General features: G+C 40.7%; 1 protein-coding gene across 1 annotated transcript in view; it reads left to right on the top strand.

The window, feature by feature from the left end:
- Positions 1-22,890, top strand: part of ACYP2 (acylphosphatase 2) — a 32,945-nt gene extending 10,055 nt beyond the window's left edge. Inside the window, exon 4 of the mRNA XM_041473975.1 lies at positions 21,964-22,890. Coding sequence (XP_041329909.1) covers positions 21,964-22,078 — 115 coding nt within the window. The 3' untranslated portion in view covers positions 22,079-22,890. The remainder of the gene's footprint in view (positions 1-21,963) is intronic.
- Positions 22,891-22,952: the final 62 nt, after the last annotated feature.

The raw sequence follows: 22,952 nt of genomic DNA, 5'->3' as shown, positions 1-22,952 counted from the left end.
TCTGTCAGCCTTTTGCTCTCCAGCTGATTTACTGTAGTCACTCTGTGACTGGATGAGAAGCTTTCTTTTCAAAGCTGGTTTTCTTGGAGATGTTTTTTCCCTAGCTGGGGTGAAGCAGCTGGCTGGGCTCATCTATAATGAATGCTGTGCTTGTGTACCTTCAGTGCTTTCCACTGGTGTTCACTTTTGTGCTCTGCTCTTGTGAATGCTCTGGGCTCTTCCTGCTGCTAAGGGAACAAAGGAAATCAGTCTGCCAAGTGTTCAGAACTTCATGGGGGGGGGGGGGGTGGAGGGGAAGGCAGGGTTTTTAACTTAGGAAGAATAAATCAGGCATTAAATTTAATTAATGTCCAATTTAAAACTGGGCAGCTGATACTCAGTTTGAGCAGTTTCCTTGACCTCACAGTGGATGTTCTGGTAGGAGAGGATCCTGGGCAAGGAGTTTTCCTTCCCTTTTTTATTCTCTAGAGCTGTAGAATTTTAATATGTGCCAAAAAACGAACCCATCCAACCCATCCCAATCCATTCCTGTTTGCAGATCTCCCAGCAATTGTTTAATGATGTTTCATTCATCATACTTCTGGATCTGAGCTGGTTTGGTGTACCATAGAGGAGCTCACCTGAAACCATCACACTCCATAAATGCTGATCCTGAGCCTCTGTCCCTGCTCACTGTATAACAAAAACCCTTCCTTGAAATTAGATTATAATGTCAGTGCTAGGAACTTTCAGGCAGCACAATTCTACCCCCATGTTGGTCTGGATAGGGTTAAAATAATCTTTAATTTTAGATGGTTGATGATTTGCAGGGTAAATTTCAAGAGTTTAGGAAAATGTTTGGTTGAGTATTCTAGGAGGGGTGGAGAAAAGCAGCTGCCTGCTGCCAGTTTCAGATCTCCCTGACCTGCCCTGCTTTTCCAGGCTGTGGATCCAGGAGCTGGAGCCTGGAAACTGAGGTCTTCCTTGGCAGTCAGAGGGCTGCAGAGCTCCTTTGTTGGAGTGAAGGCTCCCAGCAAACTGCAAATTCAGTTGCTTTTGGAGGTGAATCTGTTCAACCTACAGCAAATCAGTTTTCCAGGGAATAACACCTGTAACCTGTCTCTGGTTGGGAGTACATGCAGAGGTGGAATTTTGCTGCTGCTCCCTGCTTTGCTGGAAGAGTGCTTGAGCAGTGCCACTCCACCTCAGGGATGGGAAAACACCTTTGCTGTTCATCACAAACATCACTCCTTGTGTCTACCTGTGTTTTAAAAAGTCTTGGTTGGGATGTGATCAAGATCTCATGGATTTCTGTGTTTTCCAGATTTGTCTTGTCCAGCTCACACAACACTTGAGTGGTTTTGTGTGAAGTTCAGCTGCCAGGACCTGCTGTTACCCAGCCTGGGGGGGTTGATGCTCTTACTGCAGTCTGTGATGTCCTAAATGCCAAATCAGCAGCAATGCAGTGCAACTTCAAAAACCAGAGTTCATATTTGCTTTTTGGCATTGTAGTGGAGCTGAAATTGAGAGCCACAAAGGGACTACCTAAATTTGGAATGAGGGCTTAGACAAAATTTGGTGAATACTTGTTTTTAAAATTTCTAGTGCAAGTGTGAATTAAAATTGAAGATAATTTTGGTGAGTAGTTACACATGGATTATTCCCATGCTGTATGTGGAGGAACTAGGGCACAGAGCAGCATAAGTACAGTCTCTCGTGGCAAATTTGTGGTGGAGCTGAGAGGCAATGTGGGAGTGTTGATATCCAGTCCTGTGCTAATCCTTGGAACAGAGTTTCTTCCTGTAAATTGTTGGGGCTCTGTGCATTGGTTAACTAATGTCAGTGAAGCACTGGCCAGAATTTCAGGGCATATTATGTGCTTATTTAATTTCCAGTAACTGCTTTTGGACTGCTGCAAGCCCCACAGCTGCATTGTTGTATCAGCTGATTCCTCTGGCCCAGATGGAGCTGTTGCTTTCTGCCAGGTCCAGAAGAAATCCATCTTTCTAATCTCAAAATGTTCAAGAGTACAATGAAAAAAAAAACAAAAAAACTGATAGGCTGGAGTCAGGACCTCATTCTGCTTTATCAACATGAAATTCCTACTACTAAGAAACAGATAGTAAATTAAGGAATAGAGCCAGAGAATGTGAATGTGCTATAGGATTCCATTTGTAAATTAGTACTGAGGGGAGCTCATTGGCTCAATTGCACAGAAATTCTGGTGCTGACTCTGGATTCATGTTGTTCCCTGTTCCCTTCACCACTCTGTTCTTTGCTCTTCTGGTCCTGTAGTTTAAAACAAAACAAAATTGTTGAACTTTCCTTGTTAGTAGCTATAAAATACAAACATGCCCTTTGTAGTTCTCACACCAGAAGTGAAGCAATTGTTATATGCCAGCTGGCTTTTTTTTTTTTTTTTTCTTTTAAATGCTAGCATTAATAATAATTAACTGGATAATTACATAGAAATTTTTGTTCTGGCTCATGTCCATATGGATAGTATGGGCAGAAAATGCAGTGTGGAGTGGAACATACAAGCAATTAATCGTTTCAGTGAGTACTTGTAAACAAGGTCAGCTCAGCAGGCCTCCAGGAAATATCTTCTGAAATGTGATGCTGTCTTCATTATCCTTTTAGAGGGTGTTGGTGTAGGACCAGAACAGCAGCAGGATTTTTCTGCCATGCACTCTGACTACACACAGCAAATTTTGGAGGGCTGGTAGACCCAGAGATGGATGTTAAAAAACCCCAGACCTGCAGTATTTTATTAGAACTGTGTACTATTCTCATTTGAAAGCTGATGTTTTTCCTGAGTTTAGTCACAGTTATGCAGGCTAACAAAAATCTATTTAACTTGGTGTCTGGTTTAATATTTTACTAATATCAAATGGGATGTGTCTGGGTTGGAATAATAGGAGTGTGTGGAAGGCTGACAACCTTGATATTTATTGAGTCACATGTTCTGAGAAATGCTAAATATTTTGCGTGGTGTTGTTAAATAGAATTAAAAAACATCTTGAGTTTTGTAGTTGTCAGACTACAGCAAGCCATGCCTGCTGGAGACCTGGGAATTGCCAAGTCTGGAGCACATGGGGCTCAGGCATGAAGCAGTGTGGTGGTGGCAGAGGTGCCTGGGACTTAAAATGTCCTCTGGCCACGTGGGAGAGGATGCTGGAGCTCTGGTTTGGTGCTGGGACCTGTGCTGAAAATCCTTCCTGCTGGAGACCTGCCCAATGCCTTTGCCCTGAGGAAACTACTCTGTTATTAGCTCTCCTCTTCCTAATTATCTTCCCAAATGGAGATAAAAAATGAACTTAATGGCTTTAGCTGGAGTCCTGCATGGAAATTTGTCTTCTCCCAAGGGGATCAAGTCACTGGGAATGGGCTCCTATAGAAAGGCCTAAAAGAGGTCTGTGTTACCATGGGGTTTGAAAATAGAACTTCCTGAAATTCTCTAAGTGTTTTTCCAGCTGATGTGGCTTTCCAGAAGGGTGACCTTCACCTTGAGATGGATGGCTGAGTGCAGAGTCCAGGTGCCTTCAGTGGGATTGTGCCTGTGCATATCTCCCTGGCTTGTTATGGGAAACACCTCCCTCTCTCCTTTGGCCTGTTTAAATCACAGCGTGTGCTTTGAGATGTGGGGGACTGGACAGAAATAAAATATTCTTTGTTCTGGGCCAGGTGATCTGTGCTGCCTATCCCAGTGTTTCCAGTGAATAGCAGGAATGGATGTGCCAGAGCTCTGAAGGCAGGGACTGTGCAGCCTCTTGGGTTATGTGGGGTACTGTCCAGGGCAGCCAAGTGTTTGTTTGCAGGGTGGTTTTCCTGGCAGGCACCTGTTTATTGTGGCTGTTGTTAGAGAGGACCTCAGAGGACGAAGAGGGAAAGGACAGAGTTTGTATTCAATGATGTGTTGATGCCAATGAAGTTATACCTGGTATGCAGCAAGTGTTAGTTTTGAACAGCTGTCTTTAGGTAGGAATAAGTTCTCTGATCCACACTCTCAAAATACAGAATGGGCATGTTGTGCTGGTCACAAGATTGGGCAAATCCTCCATGGAAGCTGGTGTAGAAAGGGACACAGGTGCCTTGGGCTGCCCGAGGGTGGAACACACAGTCCATTTCCAGGGAGTGTTGATGCCACTTGTTTGGAGCTCTGTGGTTGGTAACACTGTTCTCTGCCTGCCTCCCTGCTCTTAGTGGATCAGCAGGGAACGTGCGAGTGGCTTTTGGAATTCATCTCAAGGTCACATCTAAACACAGGAGAACAAAAGGGAAGGACTGTGATACATTTCCCCCTAGTCTAGGCAAGAGCGGAGTATCCTCTGTATGGCTTTTATACAGCACTCCTGGGATTTGCTGAAGAGGAAGGAATAAGGTGAAGCACTCTAAATGCTGGATAAAAGAAAATATTAGTTCTGGTTCTGTAGCCAGCTCAAAAAGCAGAGAACAAGATAGGCAGGACAACTAGGTACTTCTATTTTTGTTGGTGATTCTGTCCCTCTGCAGGAGAGGGAAGAGCAGCTGTTTGGACACCAGCAGACACTGAAATACAGGAGCACTTTTGTGTCCTGGCTCCATTCCAGCTTGACAGGAAGAAAGATCCTCTGGTGGCAATTTAAGTTGAAGTTTTGGTTATTTTATACCACTGTAATGTGGCAGAGTGACTGGATGACAAAGAAATTCTGTCTTGATGACATTTAAACTGTCTAGTGATGAATAAAAAAAATAAAGCCTCAGGAAGGGGATTTTCAAATCCTATGGGTCTTGATGAAAAGACTTTTTTAAGAAAGTTTAACAATTAAATTCCTCTAGGAGAAAGGTTTGTAGCTTAAGAAATCATGCCAAGAGGGCTGTTGTTCTACCAAATAACTTCCGGTGTGTTTTAGTTGCTGAATAAAAAATGTGTCTAGAAAAGGAGGTTAGTTTTAGCTAATTATGGGGAATGTGGTTTTTAAATCTGTTTTCAGGCACACTGATAATGTTTAATTCACTAATGACTCAGTGATAGCATCCTGATTCACTGCATTGCTAATAAAACATTTGTGACAATACTTGATTTTTTTTTTTTTCTCAAGGCCCAAGGCCTCAGTACAAAGCTGCTCTATAGGAGTTGAAATTCTGTTTTAGATAAAGGTTTGTAGCCTTCCATATTGCATTGTTTAGATAATGCCAAAACCTAGAGGCAGGCAAACATCTGAATTTTGGTTTAATTATCTCAGATTTCAGCTGGTCTCATGATTTTTTGGCAGTTGATTAATAAATCTGAGCATGAGGGATTATTACTAATCCTTAGTGAAAAGGAGATAGTAAGAGTATTATGAATAATTTCCAGGTATTTCCTACTCTGTTCAGGTTCATTGCACACTTTGCTGCTTTGGTGTCTAGCTCTCCTTATTAAAAATGCTAGAGATAAGACAATTATATTAAAGTAAGGCCATGATATATTTAAGTCTTACCTTTTTTGTTATCAGCCTCAATGTGATCCTGATGACAAATGAGGAAAAGCAGATCCTGAATCAGTGATGGATCATTTCCTGCAGTCTGTCTTTGGACTGTGGAGGTTTTGTATCTTAGCAGGTAGGGAAGTAAAATGTAATTCAGACACTCAAGGAAAACAGAACAAGGGTTTTGTTCCAAAACCATGTAACTTGGCCTTGTTTTCAGTGTATTTCTGCAGTAGTTACTTGGGGTAGTCACGGAGCTGTGTTGGGCATTTCTCCAGTTAATTTCCTCTTGTTTGGTTTCAAGCCCAAAACAAAAAATGGACAAAAAAATTGTTTGGATTTTTTTTTCTTTTTTTCCTTGGGTTCTGCCTGTTTGCAGTTTCTGAAAATCCCTGGCTCGAGGAGCAAAACTGGATGCATTTGAAATTGGCCTTGAAAAGAGTCTTTGGGTCTGAGCAAGTTCTCCTTAACTTTCCCTTCAGAACTCTGTAGAGTTTAAGAGGTGCCAAGGAGCCGTTTTCCAGCTGACCTGGCGTGTACAGTGTTGTTACTGTCAGGAAAGTTTGGTTCAGAGTGGAGCTCACTCCTGTGCCCTTGCAAAAATGGCTCTGGGAGCAGCCCTGGTTTCATTTTTCCAGCTGTATTTACCATTTCCAGAGCTTATCCCGAAGTCATGGCTCACCTCTGACTCATTGTGCAGAGGTTCCCTGGAGTCCTGAATTTTCCTGAGTCAAAACAACCCTTGGGTCGTATCTACAACAGCACAAACTGTCAGTTGTGTAATGATTAACACATTGGGTCAGTGGCAAGATGAGGAATTGTACTTACTTTGAAAAAAAAAAAAAATTCACCTTCATCATCACTCAGGGCAACAGGGTATCAGGACACAATGAGTCATTGGGTTTGAGACAGAGAGATGTCCTAATATTATTATGGAAAATGAGTTGTGAATGAGTTGTTTGGATGCTTGTCTCTCAGCTTTCAAGGTACTATTTTTTAGAGATTGCTTTTGTGAAATTATTGCAGGCAGGAACCTGAAAAGAGGGCTGAAACAGCCAGGAAAATGTGGTGATGTCCAAAATTTCTGCCAGTGCCACCAATACTGGACAGAGTAAAAAGCTGACAAGCTCTTGATGTCTTTGAAATGTTTTCATTCCTTTGAAAGGAATGAAAACATCTTTGCCCAAAATTTAATATGTGAAATTCTAGGATCATCATGCTGATACAAGAGTTCAATCTTCAGTGGAATGACTTTGAAAATTCTTTTGTTTATCTTTTCTACAACATATAAACTTTCTTTACCTATTCATTGTGTTAAATAACACAGTTGATTAGAGGCTACTTACGCCTCTTCTCATCAGACTCTGAGTCTGCAATGCAGAAATGGGAGTATCAAAGATATCTTTCAGTCATAAATTGTAAAATTAAACCGTGCAGTCATTCTGCCTTTGTGTCTAACTCTTCACCTTATCCAGAGGTGGGAAAAGCTTCTCCTTGACCAGCTGACCTGTATTCCTCTTCCTTGTTCTTCCTAACTCACTTAATTTCTGATTTCTGTGATTTGGTGTTCTGATTCACAGCTGACATCTCATTTCTCCTCTGCTGGAAGCTGCATTTCCTCAGTCACTGGTACATTGTTTTTGATTCTGTATAGCTATTAAAAAAAATTAAGTGCTTGTATTTGGAGGATTTGATTCTTTGTAATTTAAAAAAATATTTTAAATTAATCCTTGTTGATGTGGCTTTGTAGTTCAGTGTTCTTACACTAGATGTCAATCTACTTGCATATGTGGAAGTTACTATTTTGTGCCTTCTAGATATTTCTCTCAGCAACTCCCCTACAAAAATGCTGCTTTCCATCTGCTTTGCAGGAAAATCAATGCCAGGAGAAAAGGGATGAGTTGAAATATTGATTTTCTTTTGGTGGCTGATGTTGAACAGGACTTTTGCAAATAAGACAGCAGTTTTGGGGTTGTCAAGTGTAATTAAAATCACTTATTTCAGTAAAGCTGGTTGACAGCTTTAATGGAAAATGAAATTTCAGCCAGTGTAGAGAAACTTGATCCAGGTCTTATTTCTTAATCTTTCCCCCTCTTTTCAAACACCATTCAGGGTTTGATTGAAATGAGATCTCTGAGTTTAAAAAAGCATTTCCCACCTTGCCATTGCAGACCCAGTGCTCCAATGAATTGTTTAGGATAAATGGAACTAATTCCTGCTAGGAATGCAGAATTCAGTGAGTGACGTGGAAGTTTCTTGTCACAGAGCAGCTAAGAATTATTAACTGCTTTTTAATATATAACTCCTCATTAAATTAACCTCTTCCCTTGTGTTACAGCTTCAGTTCTGTGATATCTTCTGCTTATTCTGAGAAGCCCCAGAGTATAAAAGCTTTTTTTTTTCCTAGTCAAGAAGTGTTTAAAACTTGTTTTAGTTTGTATTTGTGGAAGATGAACCAAGATGATGTCTTATGTTATGCTGTAATCCTATACTTTATTATTTTTTTAATTTTTGGAGTGCACATGAGTGCCTTATTAATACAGTTTTCCAGGATTTTCTTGAATGGACTAAAAATTCCAAACATCATTGAAGAACCAAGCGGGCTGGAATTTCTAGTCATTTGAAGAACCATGTGATTTAGCAATCAGTTCAAAAAGGGAAAGAATATATTCAACATGGCAGTAAAACAGAGAAGCCAGACAGAGCATTGTGGCTTGTTAAAAGAAAGTTACACAAGAATTTTAAATATGCAGATACTTTAAGAGTTTGTGCTTCTTCATCATGAAGTTGATTTCTGATGAAGAGTGAGACAGGCCTGAATGTCTTTAACTCATCAACTTTAACTTTTTAATTTTTGGGAGGTTTTTTGGTTCTAAAATATTAAAAGGCTTTTTGGTGCCCAGTCCCACTTGGTAATTCAAAATGCTTTGAACTCCTGGAAAATGTAAATTTCTAATTTAGGATTTTTGAAGGGTTTACTGAAGTCCTGGGTTTTTGACTGGAGGTTCCTGAAAAGTGTATGGGAGAAGGTGACCTTTACAGTTATGCATCATTTACTTTGTGTTATTTCATAGGGCTTAAGAGACTTAAATTTGTGTGAAACAGCTGCTAAAAGTGGTGAATGTCTATAAAGTAATAATTAATGAAGAATAATTTGCTTTACAAAAAATCCTTCTGATGAGCTGGGATGATTTGTATTCTCTAGCCGGCAACAGTTTCTTTGTCTGAAAGAATTTTGCCATAAGGGAAGTGTTTTGCATTCCTTAGCAAACACAATCTCTCCCAGGATTCACTGAAGTGCCCTGAAGAACTGTAAGTAATAAGTAATTGCTTGGTACCTGGAATTTTCTTTGAAACTGGATTTATTTTAAAAACATATCAGGAAAGGGTGCAGTTTGAATGTTGCATAGTAACATTATGGAACAGATTTAGGTCCCCTTTATCACATTTTACATAAAAATCCCCAGCTTTGAGCTCTGTTGCTTTGGAGCAGCCTACAAAGTGATTTTTATAGAAGCACAGGAGTGGAAAGTGTACCCAGTTCTTTGATTCTCTTCCATGTATGAGGATGGGGATTGAAAGGAAGGCTTGGTCCCTGTCACCTGTCACTTGGTGCCCCTCGCACACTGGAGCTGTTCTGCCTCTCCCTCCTACAGACTCCTCAGTAACCAAGGAACCTCCTCAGGAGGTTTGGGGTGGTGCCCTCATTCTGCATGGGCTTCTCCTGCCAACCTGATGGGTATCAACTCTGCAGAGAAGGGCCTGGGGATCCCAGTGGGCACCAAGGTGTCCCTGACCAGCAGCGCTGTGGGGGCCAGGAAGGCTGAAGGGACTTGGGATGCACTGGAAGGGCATTCCCAAAAGGTCAGGGAGGGAATCCTGCCCCTCTGGCCAGCCCTGGGAGGCACATCTGGAGTGCTGTGTCCAGGGATCATCAGGACAGGAGGCATGGCACAGGGAGCTCCTGGAGCAGAGCCTGCGATGGCTGTGAAGATGAGAAAGGGCCTGGAGCATCTCTGTGCCCAGGAAAGGCTGAGGGAGCTGGGAAGGGCCCTCAGCCCTGGGTGTCCCTGTCTGCAAGGAGCAGGCTCTGTTCCACGGGGCCCAGCCCTGGCATGAGATGAACAGGAAGGAACAGATTCCACCTGGGCAGGAGGAAGAACTTCTTGGAACAGTTTGTCCAGAGAGTTTCCCTCTCTGGAGATGTTCCAGAGCCAGCTGGATACACTCCTGTGTTGTGTGCTCTGGGATGATGGACTTAGGCACTGTGGTCCCTTTTCACCTGACCCATCCTGGGATTCTGATTCTGTTGATGCACACTGTGGCTGTTTGGAGCATAAAAGCAGCAGATGTGGAGCTCAGGTGTTGTGAAGAGCTGTTGCTCTGCCTTGATCTGTTTAGATTTAGGCACACTGGTCTTGTTTCATACTCACTGTTTGCCACATTTAACTCTGCTCTAAACCAGTTTTGTAGGTTTCGTCTGTCCTTTTTTCTGAGTTCCTAAGTCAGCATTGTGCCACCAAGCAGCAGAGTGCTGGGAGCATACAGCTGCCACTTAAGGTGTGCAGTGGACTGGAGATGTGGCAAGGTAGCCTTGATTTGTGAGGGTGGTGAAGAGAGACAAAAAGGCTTATCCACATAGAACTGAGTGGGAAAGCTACTCCTTACTCTGAATTAAGTGCTCCCTGCTCCCTCTTTAGTGTTTCTGCTTGGGTCTGGTGTTCAGCCAGGTTTCCATCAGAGTTGTATAGCTGCTCTGTTTAAATGTGGCAGCTTTGAGCTGCTTATGGTTCATGTTAAAGCTGCAGCTATGCAACCATTTTTGTCCCATGTGCTCGTGGTAAATGTAATTGTGTTAAAATTATACATGCAGATAAAGGCCTGAATTGTTTATGCATAGTTTTCTGTTCTGGTAATTGGTTCTCCTTAGGGTTCTCCCTGTTTGTTTTCTAATTAGTCTTGTAAGGGTTGTAAATGTGTTTAGGTGGAATAAAGAGGTTTTATTTCTGCCTTGTTGCTTTAGGGTTTGGTCAGTTGCTGTTTTCTGGTCACCCCAGCTCTGTATCAGTTGTGTACCTGGGAACAAAATGTGTCGTTTCCTAACGAAATCAGTGGTTTGTGTTTTGTGAAAGGTGGGGAATTGTCATCCTGTTACCAGTTCTTGGGAGCCATCCAGCACTTTGGATCTGTGAGTGTTGTGGGGTTTGGAGAGAATCCGCTCCAGCAATTTAGGGCGCTCATTCTTGATCTCCAAATATAGGGAGAGGAGTCAGTTTGATTTAACCAGCACCTACAACTTGATTAGCTGGGCAGGTTTTTCTGCCTGTGTTTTTATCCTTTTGCTGCTGCTGCAGGAGCAAGGCAAAGCAGGAGATATTAATATTTAATGAAATTTTCTGGATCTCAACCGTAATTGTGTTGCTTTTTATCTGGAGAACTCCTTGAAGTTCCTGCTGGATTTCTTTGTCTGAGAAGCTCAGCCCAGATTTCTCAAGCTGGTAGACTTAATCCTTGAGTTAGATTACCAAGTTGTTTGGGTGTATTTGTAGGGAATCAGACTCTTGGCTTAAAAATATTTATTAGTTAATATACAGAATAGAAAATTATTGTAGTGGTTAGATTTCCTAGATGGTCACTGAGCTGCTTCTTAACATACACTTTGAAGATGAAGGACCCTTAAGAACTGAATCCATTAATACTTAGGAGTTTTGGGCCTTTGTCTTCCAGTATTGGGAAAGGTAAGTCATTAAAAATGTCCCAACAGTTAAAACTGGGGTGAAAATAATGATGTAAAGCTAAAATTTAGAGCTAAATTTAAAGCTAAAATTTTAAATTGGATTTTTATATGAGAAGGTTAAAAATTAAAGAAACGTCCTAGTATTTTTCTACATACTGGATCAATATATGGATAAATGAGCAAAATTGCATAAAGAAGGTTGTTTCTATTGTGAAGTCAAAGGAGAATGAAGGAACAGAAGCATTTACATCACAATAGTAGATCATCTGTCAATAATTGAATCATGAACTTGTTTCCATTGTGTCAGTAAACAAATAAATATGTAGGCAAGCCTGTGTTGTCCTCTACTAAGTTTAAAGCCAAAATGGATGTTTTAATTAAATAAAAATCCTTTTTGCTGCTTTATATTATGGGGGAAAGTTGTTCTCTGGTAGAGATGTGTTTCTTTACTTGCAGACACCTTCCTAATAACTCTTGTGCTCTTTGTCCTGTAGCAACGGAGCTGGGGAGCCAAGTTCCATGTGGGAATTTTGAACTTGTAATGCAAGGTTCTGGCTTTATTTGGTCCCCACAGTCCACACGCAGAATTTCATACAAGGGCAGGAAAGTGGTTGATGTAATTTGAGTTATTTAATAATTTGTCAAGTTCTGTGGTCAAATGCCCTTGATTGCAAAGGAAACTGATGCAGCAGCTCTGAGTTAGGTTTGTTATGGCATTGTGTGTTTAATGCTTGGTGCCAGCATTACAGGTGTTCACTGGCTAATGAATTCCTAGAAACCCTTGTAGACTGGGTTCTGACATCTGTTGACTTCTCAGTGCCAGGACTTCCAGTCTCCTGGAGGAGTTTGGTTTGCCTAAATAGAGTCTGTCTGTCCAAGAGGAAATGTGCTCTGGTGATTGGTATCCAAGAGTTTGAGGGATGGCTTGTTTTAAAACTGAATGTCTTTGGAATTGGAAACCTATATGTGGTTGAGAATATATTCTGTGTGGAGTTGTCGCAGTCAAGATTAGTTTATATATTTTTTACTCTAGGTATAAATGCAAATTTGCCCTCAGCAGGATGTATTCACACAGTAGCAGCAGTTGTGCTGCTTCAGATGTCTTTGCGTGTGTGTTTGCTGATGAAAATTCCTGCAGAATAAGCAACCACTCATTTCTCCAAACACAGGGGAAGGATTCAGCATGATGTAAGAAATGGGACTGACTTTGCACTCCTGCCTTAGTTCTGTGCTGAAGGAAATGGCAATTATTCCTGCATGTTGATATTATAAAGGATGAAATGATGTTTCTGTGCCTTTGGAAAGACTTCCTCCTTTGTGATTCCTCCTTTTACTGGTACCCAGTCTGAGAGCCTGGAATGTGACTCACAGAGGTGATGTGCTCTTGAGCTCCTTCCTGATCTCAGTTTGGTGGTAAAATCTGTCATATCATCATAAATATTCATAAAACTCCATCCTTATCTCAGAGTGGGAATTCCTGGAGGCTTTTAGTGCCTTTATCTGGAGGCAGATCTATGGTCAAGCCACTCTCTTCGTCCCACACATGCTCTGTCCTGAATTTCAGTGCAGCTGCTGTGAAGTTCATATTTAACTGATATGATTTATATACTGTTTGGACTGTTTTTTCAGGACAGCCAGGCAGCTTGTTTTTATAAAAAGCATGATGACATTAACTGTTCTGACATGAATTTTGTGAAATTATTTTTTCACAGCAGCTCCCCAATCATACACTGCTAATGTTTGGAAGTTTGCATAATTCCTCCTATAAATTATTACTTTTGTTGTTTTGCTTCAAAGGTCTTGGTGTTGCCAAAAACTGAAAACATCTTTTATTCTCTGTGCACTTAGAAATGGTCAAATAAACCTTGAGCAAAAACAAAGAGCCTGAGCTTGCCTTATGAGAGGTTTTATTCCAGTAATGCCTCTCTGTCTTCTGTGCAAGGGCTTCAGCTCCCTGCCTTTGGAAATCTGTCAGGGAAAGCACTAAGGAGCTTCAAGTTGACTATGAAATGAGTTGAGGGCTTTTCTGAAATACTTGTACATAAATTTCAGTAAAATGAGCCACTAGTTAGATTTGTGTCTTTCAATGATTTTTTTTGTAGTTCTCAATTCACGTCCCAACCCATGTAGCTCCTGGAGCCAGACTCCATGGGAAAGCCATAAGAACAACTTCAAAAAGGGGGAAGGGAAAAAAAGAAATTGGCATAAATTACAGAAAACAAATGAGATGTTTGATACTTCTTGACAGACCCTGAAGCTTGGAGGAAAAATGGAAAAAAACCCAGGAAGATGGAGTTTAGGAACATATTTATGCTTTGCCAATAATTCTCTTGTTACCAAGCATCTCACAAAATATCAAAACCTGCTGTATATTAAGGAATTATGAAGCATAAACAACAAAATAAAAAATTTCTGCAGGACAAGGCACTTACAAATAGTTATTAACAAGACCTATTTGGGAATTCTTACACAGTATGAAATAGTCTTCCAAATATGGTTTCTTTTGATTTTGATACTTCTTCTGTAGTTGTAGTTCTTTAAGTTTTGTAAAAGCTGACATCAGGTCTATCTCCCTGTCCCTAGTAAGTGCCTGCTTTAGTAGACGCAAGGTGCTGTTGACTTCAGTAGAAAAAAAGTTACTGTCTTTAGTAGAATATTACTTTTATTCTGATTTTCTTTGGAGTCTGAAGCTCTCACTGCCAAAATCTTGTACTGTTAATGGGCAGATTTGGAAGGAGCAGGAAAATGTCTACACCCATGGGAAATGTAGGTGGAAAGATGAAGCCAGTTACCCTTAATTATAATAAAATCAATCTGGTTTGTTTTCAGTATGTGGTAACTCCAAGTAGGAAGTTCCAGAGCTGCCTTGAGAAGACAAGATTTTGGTATTTCCAGTATGGCTTCATTTTGTAGGAAAAAAGATTCAAAGAAATCTATTTCTTGATTCATTCATCACTGTTGCAGATAAACAGGAGAATGTTTTTAGGTAAATACTCTGGAAATGAGATTTAATAAAAGCATGATGTAGTACAACACTGAACAGCAAGAACATCTATCAGATCTCATTTCAGTACGTATTAAAAGCCTTGTTGAACAATTTTTTTACACAAAGAAACATTGAACCAGGATACTTCTTCATGCTCTGATGGCTTCCTTAAATAGCTGGGAGCTTTAAGTGTGTTTATTTTACCTCAGTGAGTATATCCATAGTGACAGATCATGGACCCCCGGATGGGCTTTGCCCTTGGTATGCTGTGGTGAAAAAGTCTATTCATATTAAAAAAATAGATAGAAATAAAGTATAAAGCTTAACAATTAGAGATGTTGCAAGGTAGACTTTGAGGAAATCAAGTAGCCTTGGCTGAGTTATATTTGTTATTTATTTGATATCTCAGCTGATCTCTATCCTGCATCCCTCTTGTTGGAGTGGTTTGGGATCAGGGCTTGAATGGCTTTATTAGGGTGATGTGTTTAGTACCTGCCTGCAGAGAGTGAAAGGAACTTGGAAAGCCGGGGAGAAATGAGGTTGAGATTAGATCTGCTAGAAATGGTATTTTGAATACAGGTGAAGTCATAAGAAAAACATGATAAAGAAGCAATGTGTTGAAGAATGAAAGTTATTTTCTTATTGTAAGTGGAACACAATTCCTTGGGATGTGACTCTGGAAAGGGATGTTTGCTTCTGTAAGGTCCTGAGGGGGCAGCCTGGCACATCCCATCCTGGAGCCCCTCCTGCCTCAGGCTGTTGTGTCTGGAGCTTTACCTCAAGGCAGAGCAGACAGAGGGTCTTGGGGATATATGATGGAAACAATAAATAATACATATCCTAGTCCTTCCTCTGCTTTCCAGGGAATGTTGTGTGTGCATCCTGTGGATGACAGGTGCAGTGTTCCCTGCTTTGTAAACACACCCTGCTGGATGTACCACTGCTCTGGTGTGCTGGAAATCACAAGGAGTACTTGTCAAATCAAGAACAGAATCCCTGCAACATCCTTATGTTAATTTTTTGCTTTCTGCTTGTTAGAGCTATATCTGTAATACCAAAAAAAAAAAAAAAAATAGAGCATTATGAAAGAAGTCTTGATAAAGCTCAAATTATCTCAGCTTATAAATTTTAAGCAGACTATTAGCTAGTGGAATCCACTTGGTGTTTTCCTGAACACTTGTGCTCTCTAATATTATGTATTTAAAACATTTTCTTGTTGCTCTTATGTTCTGAAATGTCTACTATGTTGCATCGCAGTTGCTTTAAGAAAAGCAGTTGGAGATGGAGGTTAAAAGGTGGGGGTGTAACTGCTTCCTTGGAAAGTGTGCAATTTAAATTAACAAATTAGATCACATAGTGTAAAATCGGAGAAAAAATAGAGCTGAGCTGGCTGAATGCTTGACAAAAAATTCAAAACTCTTTTGCAAACGAAGGATAAAAAGAGACCCGAAGTTCTTAGTTGTAGGCCAACCTTGTTAGCTTGTGAAATATTCCAACAGAGGCATTCTAGGAAAAGATAAATTTATGTGCAGTCACTGCAACACTGAAAATGTTAAATATTGGCCCTCAGACTTGCTCAGAGCTCTACAGTCCTTTAACTGTGCAATGAGATTTGTAAAGTAAGGGGGACTTTTGAGGAAAATAGAATCCCAGGGGTGCTTGAAGGAATTCACTCCAGTTTGGCCTGGCATTATTTTTAGTTCTTGCATAATAATAAATTATTCTTCAGAGTAAGTGTCTCCTTTGAGGAGATGCAGCAAGTGTGGAACTGTGGGTGTTGTTCCTCGTGGCTTTTGTGTCCGGCTGAGCCTTGGGAGTGCACCACAGGGAAGTGTTGTCTTTCAAATTCCTGACTGTGTTGGTCAGCTGGACTCTTGGATTTCTGCCTGGCTGTGTAAGGACATGGGTTTGAAGTAAAGCTGAGCTGGTCAAGTGTGGTGATTCATTATGGCTCTGAAATGGCCAGTGTAAGGATTTAATTAACATTTTGATGGGTAAAATTGGTCAGAGAGAGGCTGAAGTCCTTTAGTCCTTGTTCAGTCTCATGTGGGTGATGGGTGCTGAGCATTAGAAGTGCTTTTCTTTGGTTGGTGCCCTAGCAACAACAGTTCCTCCTCATTTTAGCTTCCTGTGGCCTTGGCTTTAATAGATGTGGAATGGCAGAGAACCTTGAGTGGCGTTCTGTGCAGTGGGTGGGCTTAGCCAAAATTCCCAGTCAGCCTGGGGAGCCAAGGTCCCTGTAGGGGCAGACAGATTCCAGGGAGAAAACATAATGGGCCTTTTGGCTGCTGCTGGCTTCCTGGGATGTTTACTGCTCTGGGAGACAGGACACAAACTTAACTGGAAATTCCCTTTGTCTCCTGCTTTTCTGTAGGTCAGTGTGGACATAAAAGCTTTGTTTGAGTTACTGGAATGGCTGAATTTGGGGTTACTTTTCACTCACTTCTTTACTTTGGAACAAATGACTGCAGTGTTGCTGAGATTTTTCTGATAAGATCTCTGAAAGAAGCCAAAAGTGACTTGCCTAACATGGCCTAAACAAAGAGGTATGCTGATAAGTTTTAATAAAAATATACTTATGATCTCATGTTGAAATGATTAAATCCTCCTTGAAGGTTACCAAGATGATTAACAGGAAAATGCACAACAGATCTTGGCATTGCATATGACAAAACCAAAACAACTCCAGGCTTGGTTTCTGTCATTGTGGGATAATTCCTCCTCTTTAAAGTAATAGGTGAGGACATTTAACGTAGATCAGATACCAGTGTCAGAGTGGATTTGAGGTACATAGAGCCAAATTCTCCCCGATACAAACTGGATGTGATCACTTCTACGTTAAAAAAAACCTTGCCAATACCATACAGAATGTGATGATTAACACATAAGTCACTTTTCTCAAGTTTATAAATAGAAATCACCACCAAAATGTGTATTTGAGGCTTACTCAGGGCTGTGTCCCACAATATCTGTAAAATCTCAGATCCTGCTAATCTGCCCTTGCTGTTGACATCCTTTCCAATATTCCTTGAGGAAGAGCTCATTGTGCATTCCCAAGGGAAATGCTGCCCCTGAGTGCAGCAAGGAAGGAAGAAATATAAACAAATTAACAACATTCATCTGACAGCTGTGTTTAAAAACAGAGTCAAACACCAGTTTTGATTAACTACCTTTCTCTCCTTCCTCAAACACTTCCAGACCTTGTGTTAAATCCCCGATGGGCAGAGGCATTCCTGCTGTTGGGATGCATGGAGAAGCCAGGCTCCCACACACCTCCAGGCTGCAGCTCTATTCTGGGCCACCATGCCCACACCTCAGCAGGTCCCTTCATTTCCAGCCACCCACTGCTTGGTCTGTATCCTTCAGTCCTGCTGCTTCTGCTTCCTTTAATCCACTTGGATGTGGTGGGCTCTGGTGGGGCCATCCTAATAATGGGGTTAAGATTCCCCTCCCTTGCACTTTGCCTGGTTCTCAAATCCCAGTATTCCCAACACACTTCTTTGCCAGGGCTTTTATTCTTCCTGCTACTTTTTCACAGCAAGAAATCCTATAAATTTTCTTTACAATTACCTGTTTTCCTGGTGGGAGGAGCAGAGGTGTAGGGACAATAGGAATGGCTCTGCAGTAAGCTGAGGAGAGAAAGGTGGGAGGTGTTTTACTCAGAGGAATTTTGGGTTTATAAAAGCAAAGGTTTTTGAGTAAATGTTCCTGGCCTTAAAGATTGCAGAGCAAAGCTTGAAAACCATGGCTGAAGTTCTTTACAAAATCTCAGAAGCCACAGAGAGAATAGCCATGAGAGAGAATTCCACATTTCTTCTGCAAATATTGAAATATCAGGATTTATGAAAATTGGACAGTGCTGTTGCAGAAGGCAAAAATATTTTTGGAGGGATTTTATAAATATTTGCAAGCCTGGTCTATATGCTGTCACAGATGTAAATACAGTCTTCAAAAAGTAACATTCTCTGCAGTATTTATCCTTACAAAGGGAAATAAAGTGTAAGCAAGCCAGTGCCATTATTTTCCTTTGCTCTAAATAAAAGCACAACTTTCTCCTGTTCCACTTAAGTGACACTGTACTTGAGGTGAAAAGAGAGGAACATACTCTGAACCTGTGCCTAGTTCCTCATGTATTAATGCTGGAGGGCATTTCCAGGTCCTTTCCTAGTACCACAGACTGTAAATTTCTCCAGTATCAGGATAAAAGTTTGTATCTTTGCATACAAAAAAGGAACTATTGTAGGAGTACTTTTCATATTGTAAAGAAATACTTCAGAGAATAATGCCAAGCAAGCTGTTTATTTTAGACAGATCTGTCTTGTAGCAGAGATTGGAGTTAAAAAATAAATACTGTTCAGGAAATCAGAAAGTTGCTCTGTTATTCTAGTATTTCAAACACAGTGGATTTTAGGGCTGTGCCAGTGTTATTAATTATTATTATTATTATTAATGATGGCACTTAATGCTGTGGTTTAGTTGACAAGATGGTATTTGGTCAAAGGTTGGAATCTGTCTGGGAGGTCTTTTCCAATATTGGGTTCTGTGATTATCCTGTGTTACAGAGATGTAGCTCTTTAAATAACTTTTCCAGGGAGCTCTCCAGATACCTGGCCAGGCTCCATTCTGCCAAGTTAACAGGTAGGAATGTTTTTCTGCTTGGAATACTGTGCACAGCTGGGCTGTTTCCACAAGGATATAAAGTGGGATGGTGAAAACCCACCTCTTTGGATGTTGTTTTCCAAGAACATGTGGAGTGGGGAGGGCTCTGTTGCCTGGGTGTCAGGGCAGATTCTCTTAGCAAGGTTTGTTTTAGTTAATGAAAGGAGAGAAGGAAAAGAGAGTGACAGATCAAATTGTTTTAAGCTCCTAGGAGTATTCCCCATGAACATGGGGATAGGGAAGCTGTGTGGTTTGGTTGGGAAGCTGTTTCAGGAGCACTGGCTTCTCCCCTGGACAGGGAGGTTGTGTAACTCAGAAATCCATGGTTATCCATGATTAACTCAATGGGATCAGAGCATGGCCAAGAGTGACTTCATGGACAGGCAGTGCTTGGGTTGGGGAGGAACTTTTTACAAGGGAATGGAGTAACAGGACAAGGGGGAATGGCTTCAGACTGACAGGGCAGGGTTGGGTGGGATATTGGGGTGGAATTTTTCCCTGTGAGGGTGGGGAGGCCCTGGCACAGGCTGTCCAGAGCAGCTGTGGCTGCCCCATCCCTGGCAGCGTCCAAGGCCAGATTGGATGGGGCTTGGAGCAACCTGGGATAGTGGAAGTGTCCCTGCCTGTGGCACTGGATGGGTTTTAAGGTCTCTCCCAACCCAAACCATTCCACGAAGTGAAACATGGTCAGAAATGGCTATTTAGAGGTTAGCTCTTGTTCTGGATTCATTGGAGCAGTCACTTTGGGAATAAATCCTTCAAAACAAGAGTAACCTGTGTGGTGTCTTCTCAGCAATGTCCTCGTTTGCTTCAGATGAGTGAGGGGGAGGGAGTCTTTGCACTCCTGAAGTGCAAAGTGGGAAGGAGCAATGAATTTAACATGGATGCTATAAATGACAAACTAAGACTCCAAATGCAAGTAATTGAAGCTCATTTCTACACACATGAAGAGATCTGAGGTGAATAGGAATTGAGAAGGCTGAGGAGGAAGAGTGCAGAACCTTTTCTTCACTGTTGAAGAAAATAAATACCCATGGTAGTGATGAGATTGGAGATGACATTTGACTTCTAGGAAATACTGATTTTCTGCTTTCTTAGCTTGTAAAAAATGTGCTTCTTCATATTGCTGATGACTGGGCTGTCACTTGAGCAGAGAGAGGGAGATGGCTGAGGAAAATCCCTTCAATGCAGAGCTGAGCCCCAAAGTCATGCAATTCCCAGGTATTGCCTCCTCCCCTCCCTGCTGCATTAAATAAGAAATAACACACGCATCCTGTAAAGAGTTTCCATGGAGCTGGGTTGCTCTAACTGGATTTCATAATTTGTGCTTCATCCTTATTCATGTGAAGGCGAATATGTGGAGCTGAGAGTGAATTGTTTGCTCTGGTCAGAGTTTGCAGGTACTTTTTCACCCAGCAGAACTTGGGAGTTGGAAGCATCCAGGGATGAATTTTCATTGTGAAGGCTGGACAAGGAATATGTTCCTTTTGGTTTTTTCCAGGATAAGCTCACCTTCAAAATGGGAAAAGAAATAGTGAACAAACTATCACATTACTTAAAAAGTGATTTCTACTATTTTCAGGAGATTAATTCAGTATTTCAAATTCATGTTCTTTCTTCTCACTCAAGGACATCCAACTGTTAGAGACTTTACTGGTAAATAAGTAAGAACCATTTTCAGGTTTTTTTCTGAATATGAAACAAAAGGGACTGGTCTGTCTTTAGGCTTGTTGAAATATCCCCTCTGTCTTGAGGCTTCCAGCAGAACTGGGAAGTTGTGTTCTCCTGTTTTATTCCTGGACTCTTATTCCCATGTTATGTTCCTTACTGGAAAGGCTTCATCTAAGACAGGAAGGGAGGTTGTTCATAACATGCAGCAAAGAACAAGAGGTGTGAAGAAGTGGAAGCATCTGACAGATATTTTAATTTCTCTATGCTAAAATAAGGCAAGTCACACTTGGAACATGAGATACCTGGGTATGGTTGCTGTTTTGTAGGAAGTTTTTCCATACAGAGGCTCTGTTTTATTGTTCAAGTCACAATGAATGCAAGTTTAGAACTGTCTGTGCCAGTGATGAGACCCATCTGTGAGAGACTAACATGATTCATGGGGAAATTATTTGTGTCTGGTAACTGGTGAAGCCCCTTGAGATGTTTTGCAGTGTTTTCTGGTGTCAAGAGCTGCTTTTTAAAAAATCTTGTATGTAGGGTCTCTAGCAAGGTGTGTTTCTGTATCTCAGATGTGATTTACTGGCTCAAGGTAAGTAATTTCTGTGCATAATTCTCATTATAAAGACATCAAAATTAGGTCTCACTGCTAGAATATTGCAGTTTACAATGCTCAGTGGGATTCTGCAAAGGATTAATTAGCATAACTCTTAATAAGACAACTATTGTTTTCAAATCAGAATAAGGTGAATATTTTTTTCTTTTTAATAGTAATCAGTTAAGTATCTGTACCAACTTTGAAAAATTATTTGTGTGGAAATACATTTCTCCTTCAATATGATACAATAAAATACTTTCTCTCTTCTACTTCTGGGAGTTTAGTACAACCAAAAATACTGACCAAGTGTGTTTTGTAAATAAACCTCTCACCTGCTGCATTTCCAGTGTTTGGGTATCCAGTTATCCAGTATAACACTCAATGTTTATTACAAATCAGTATTGCTCTGACATAATTGATGTCTTTTTGCTGGTTTTGAACTCATTCCTTTCCAGTTGCCATTCTTTTGGTTGCCAGCAAGGAGCAAACTGGCTGTTGGGATTCTGTTTTCCTGTCTTTTCAGTTGTCAGTGGTTTGTAGGTCCTTGCTAAAAGCACAGTATTGACTCTACAGAGGTAATTATACCTGTTGAAATGCTGTTATTAGTGTTTAGATTTGCAGTAAATCCGTTTTAGCCTTTTTGTCAGCTGTGTTTTTGTCATACTCTGTAAATCCCCTGGAAACACTGATACCTTTAAAGAGTTTGGCTTGCTTTTAAAGTGGAAAGGGAGGGAAAACAGAAAAGAACAGATTTGGGGTAATTTCCTTATTGAAAGATGCTTTTCATGGCTCTTTAAAAAAAGTAAAAGTAAGTGAAGGCATGACAGAGAATAACTCCCACATGTGCAGTTCCTTATCTGCCAACCCTCTCTTATTTTTCCTGCAGGAAATCCTGGCTGAGCAAAGTTGGAAGCCCAAGTTCCCGCATTGATAAAACAAGTTTTTCCAACGAAAAGGAGATCTCCAAGCTTGACTTCTCAGATTTCAACACTAGATACTAACAGGAGAGCACCTCACTTAGCACAAAACTCTGACATTTCTGCTGCATGATATTTTGTGTGCCTCCATCAAATGTCACAAGAGCGTTGGAATGCTTTTCTGTACTAGGGATAAGCATAAATGCTTCCTGTTCCCACCAAGTAAGAATTCCTGGTTGCTGTGTTAGACATCTTACACCATGAATGTCAACATTTAGTGTTCAAAATGCCAATGTCTAATTTATTGCAGCTTTGAAAGACAGATAAAAGCTTACAAGTGCTGGTGATTATTTGTGCACAATGAGACTTGTTACATACAACCAGATGGTACCTAGTCTTTACGCTGTGAGTCATATTTAGATGAAAAATAATAAATTTGTGTTCTACTGTTTGTGATCTCACCAAAAATACATAACTACAGAACTGGAACACTTGAGAGTTCTCTGTAACAAGCCTGTTATAGACCAGGCTCTTTGTGACAATTAATAAGGTTATAGTGGTAACTTAAAATAAATATGTTGTTTCAAACTAGGATTATCTAACCAGTTCTGGTTTAAAATTCTTCATAATAATTCAGATAAATCATATTCCAAGGTGATGAAATGTGTGCCACTCACCCTGTTTTTCCCTTGTCTACCTGTAGCTTGCAACCATGCTGACTATAAAGAATGTTTTAATCTCTTTGCTTTTTTAATGTTCTTACTAAAATTGAAGATTTAAGTGGTTTTCCTTATGGGTGTGTGTTTGCTCCTGAGTTAAGACTGTGTGGCGGAACCTGTACCCATATCCACCATCTGAAGTCCATGGAAATTCTAATAAATCCTGGATAAGTCTGATCCATTGTGGTTCCAGTTCCTGTATCCAGCACTGTCTCCACAGGCACCCTGGAGTTAGGACT

This window comes from Pyrgilauda ruficollis, unplaced genomic scaffold (assembly GCF_017590135.1).
Source record: "Pyrgilauda ruficollis isolate IOZ18807 unplaced genomic scaffold, ASM1759013v1 scaffold31, whole genome shotgun sequence".
Lineage (NCBI taxonomy): Eukaryota > Metazoa > Chordata > Aves > Passeriformes > Passeridae > Pyrgilauda > Pyrgilauda ruficollis.
The sequence above is the reverse complement of the archived record's forward strand: the minus strand, read 5'-3'. Positions and strand labels throughout refer to the sequence as shown.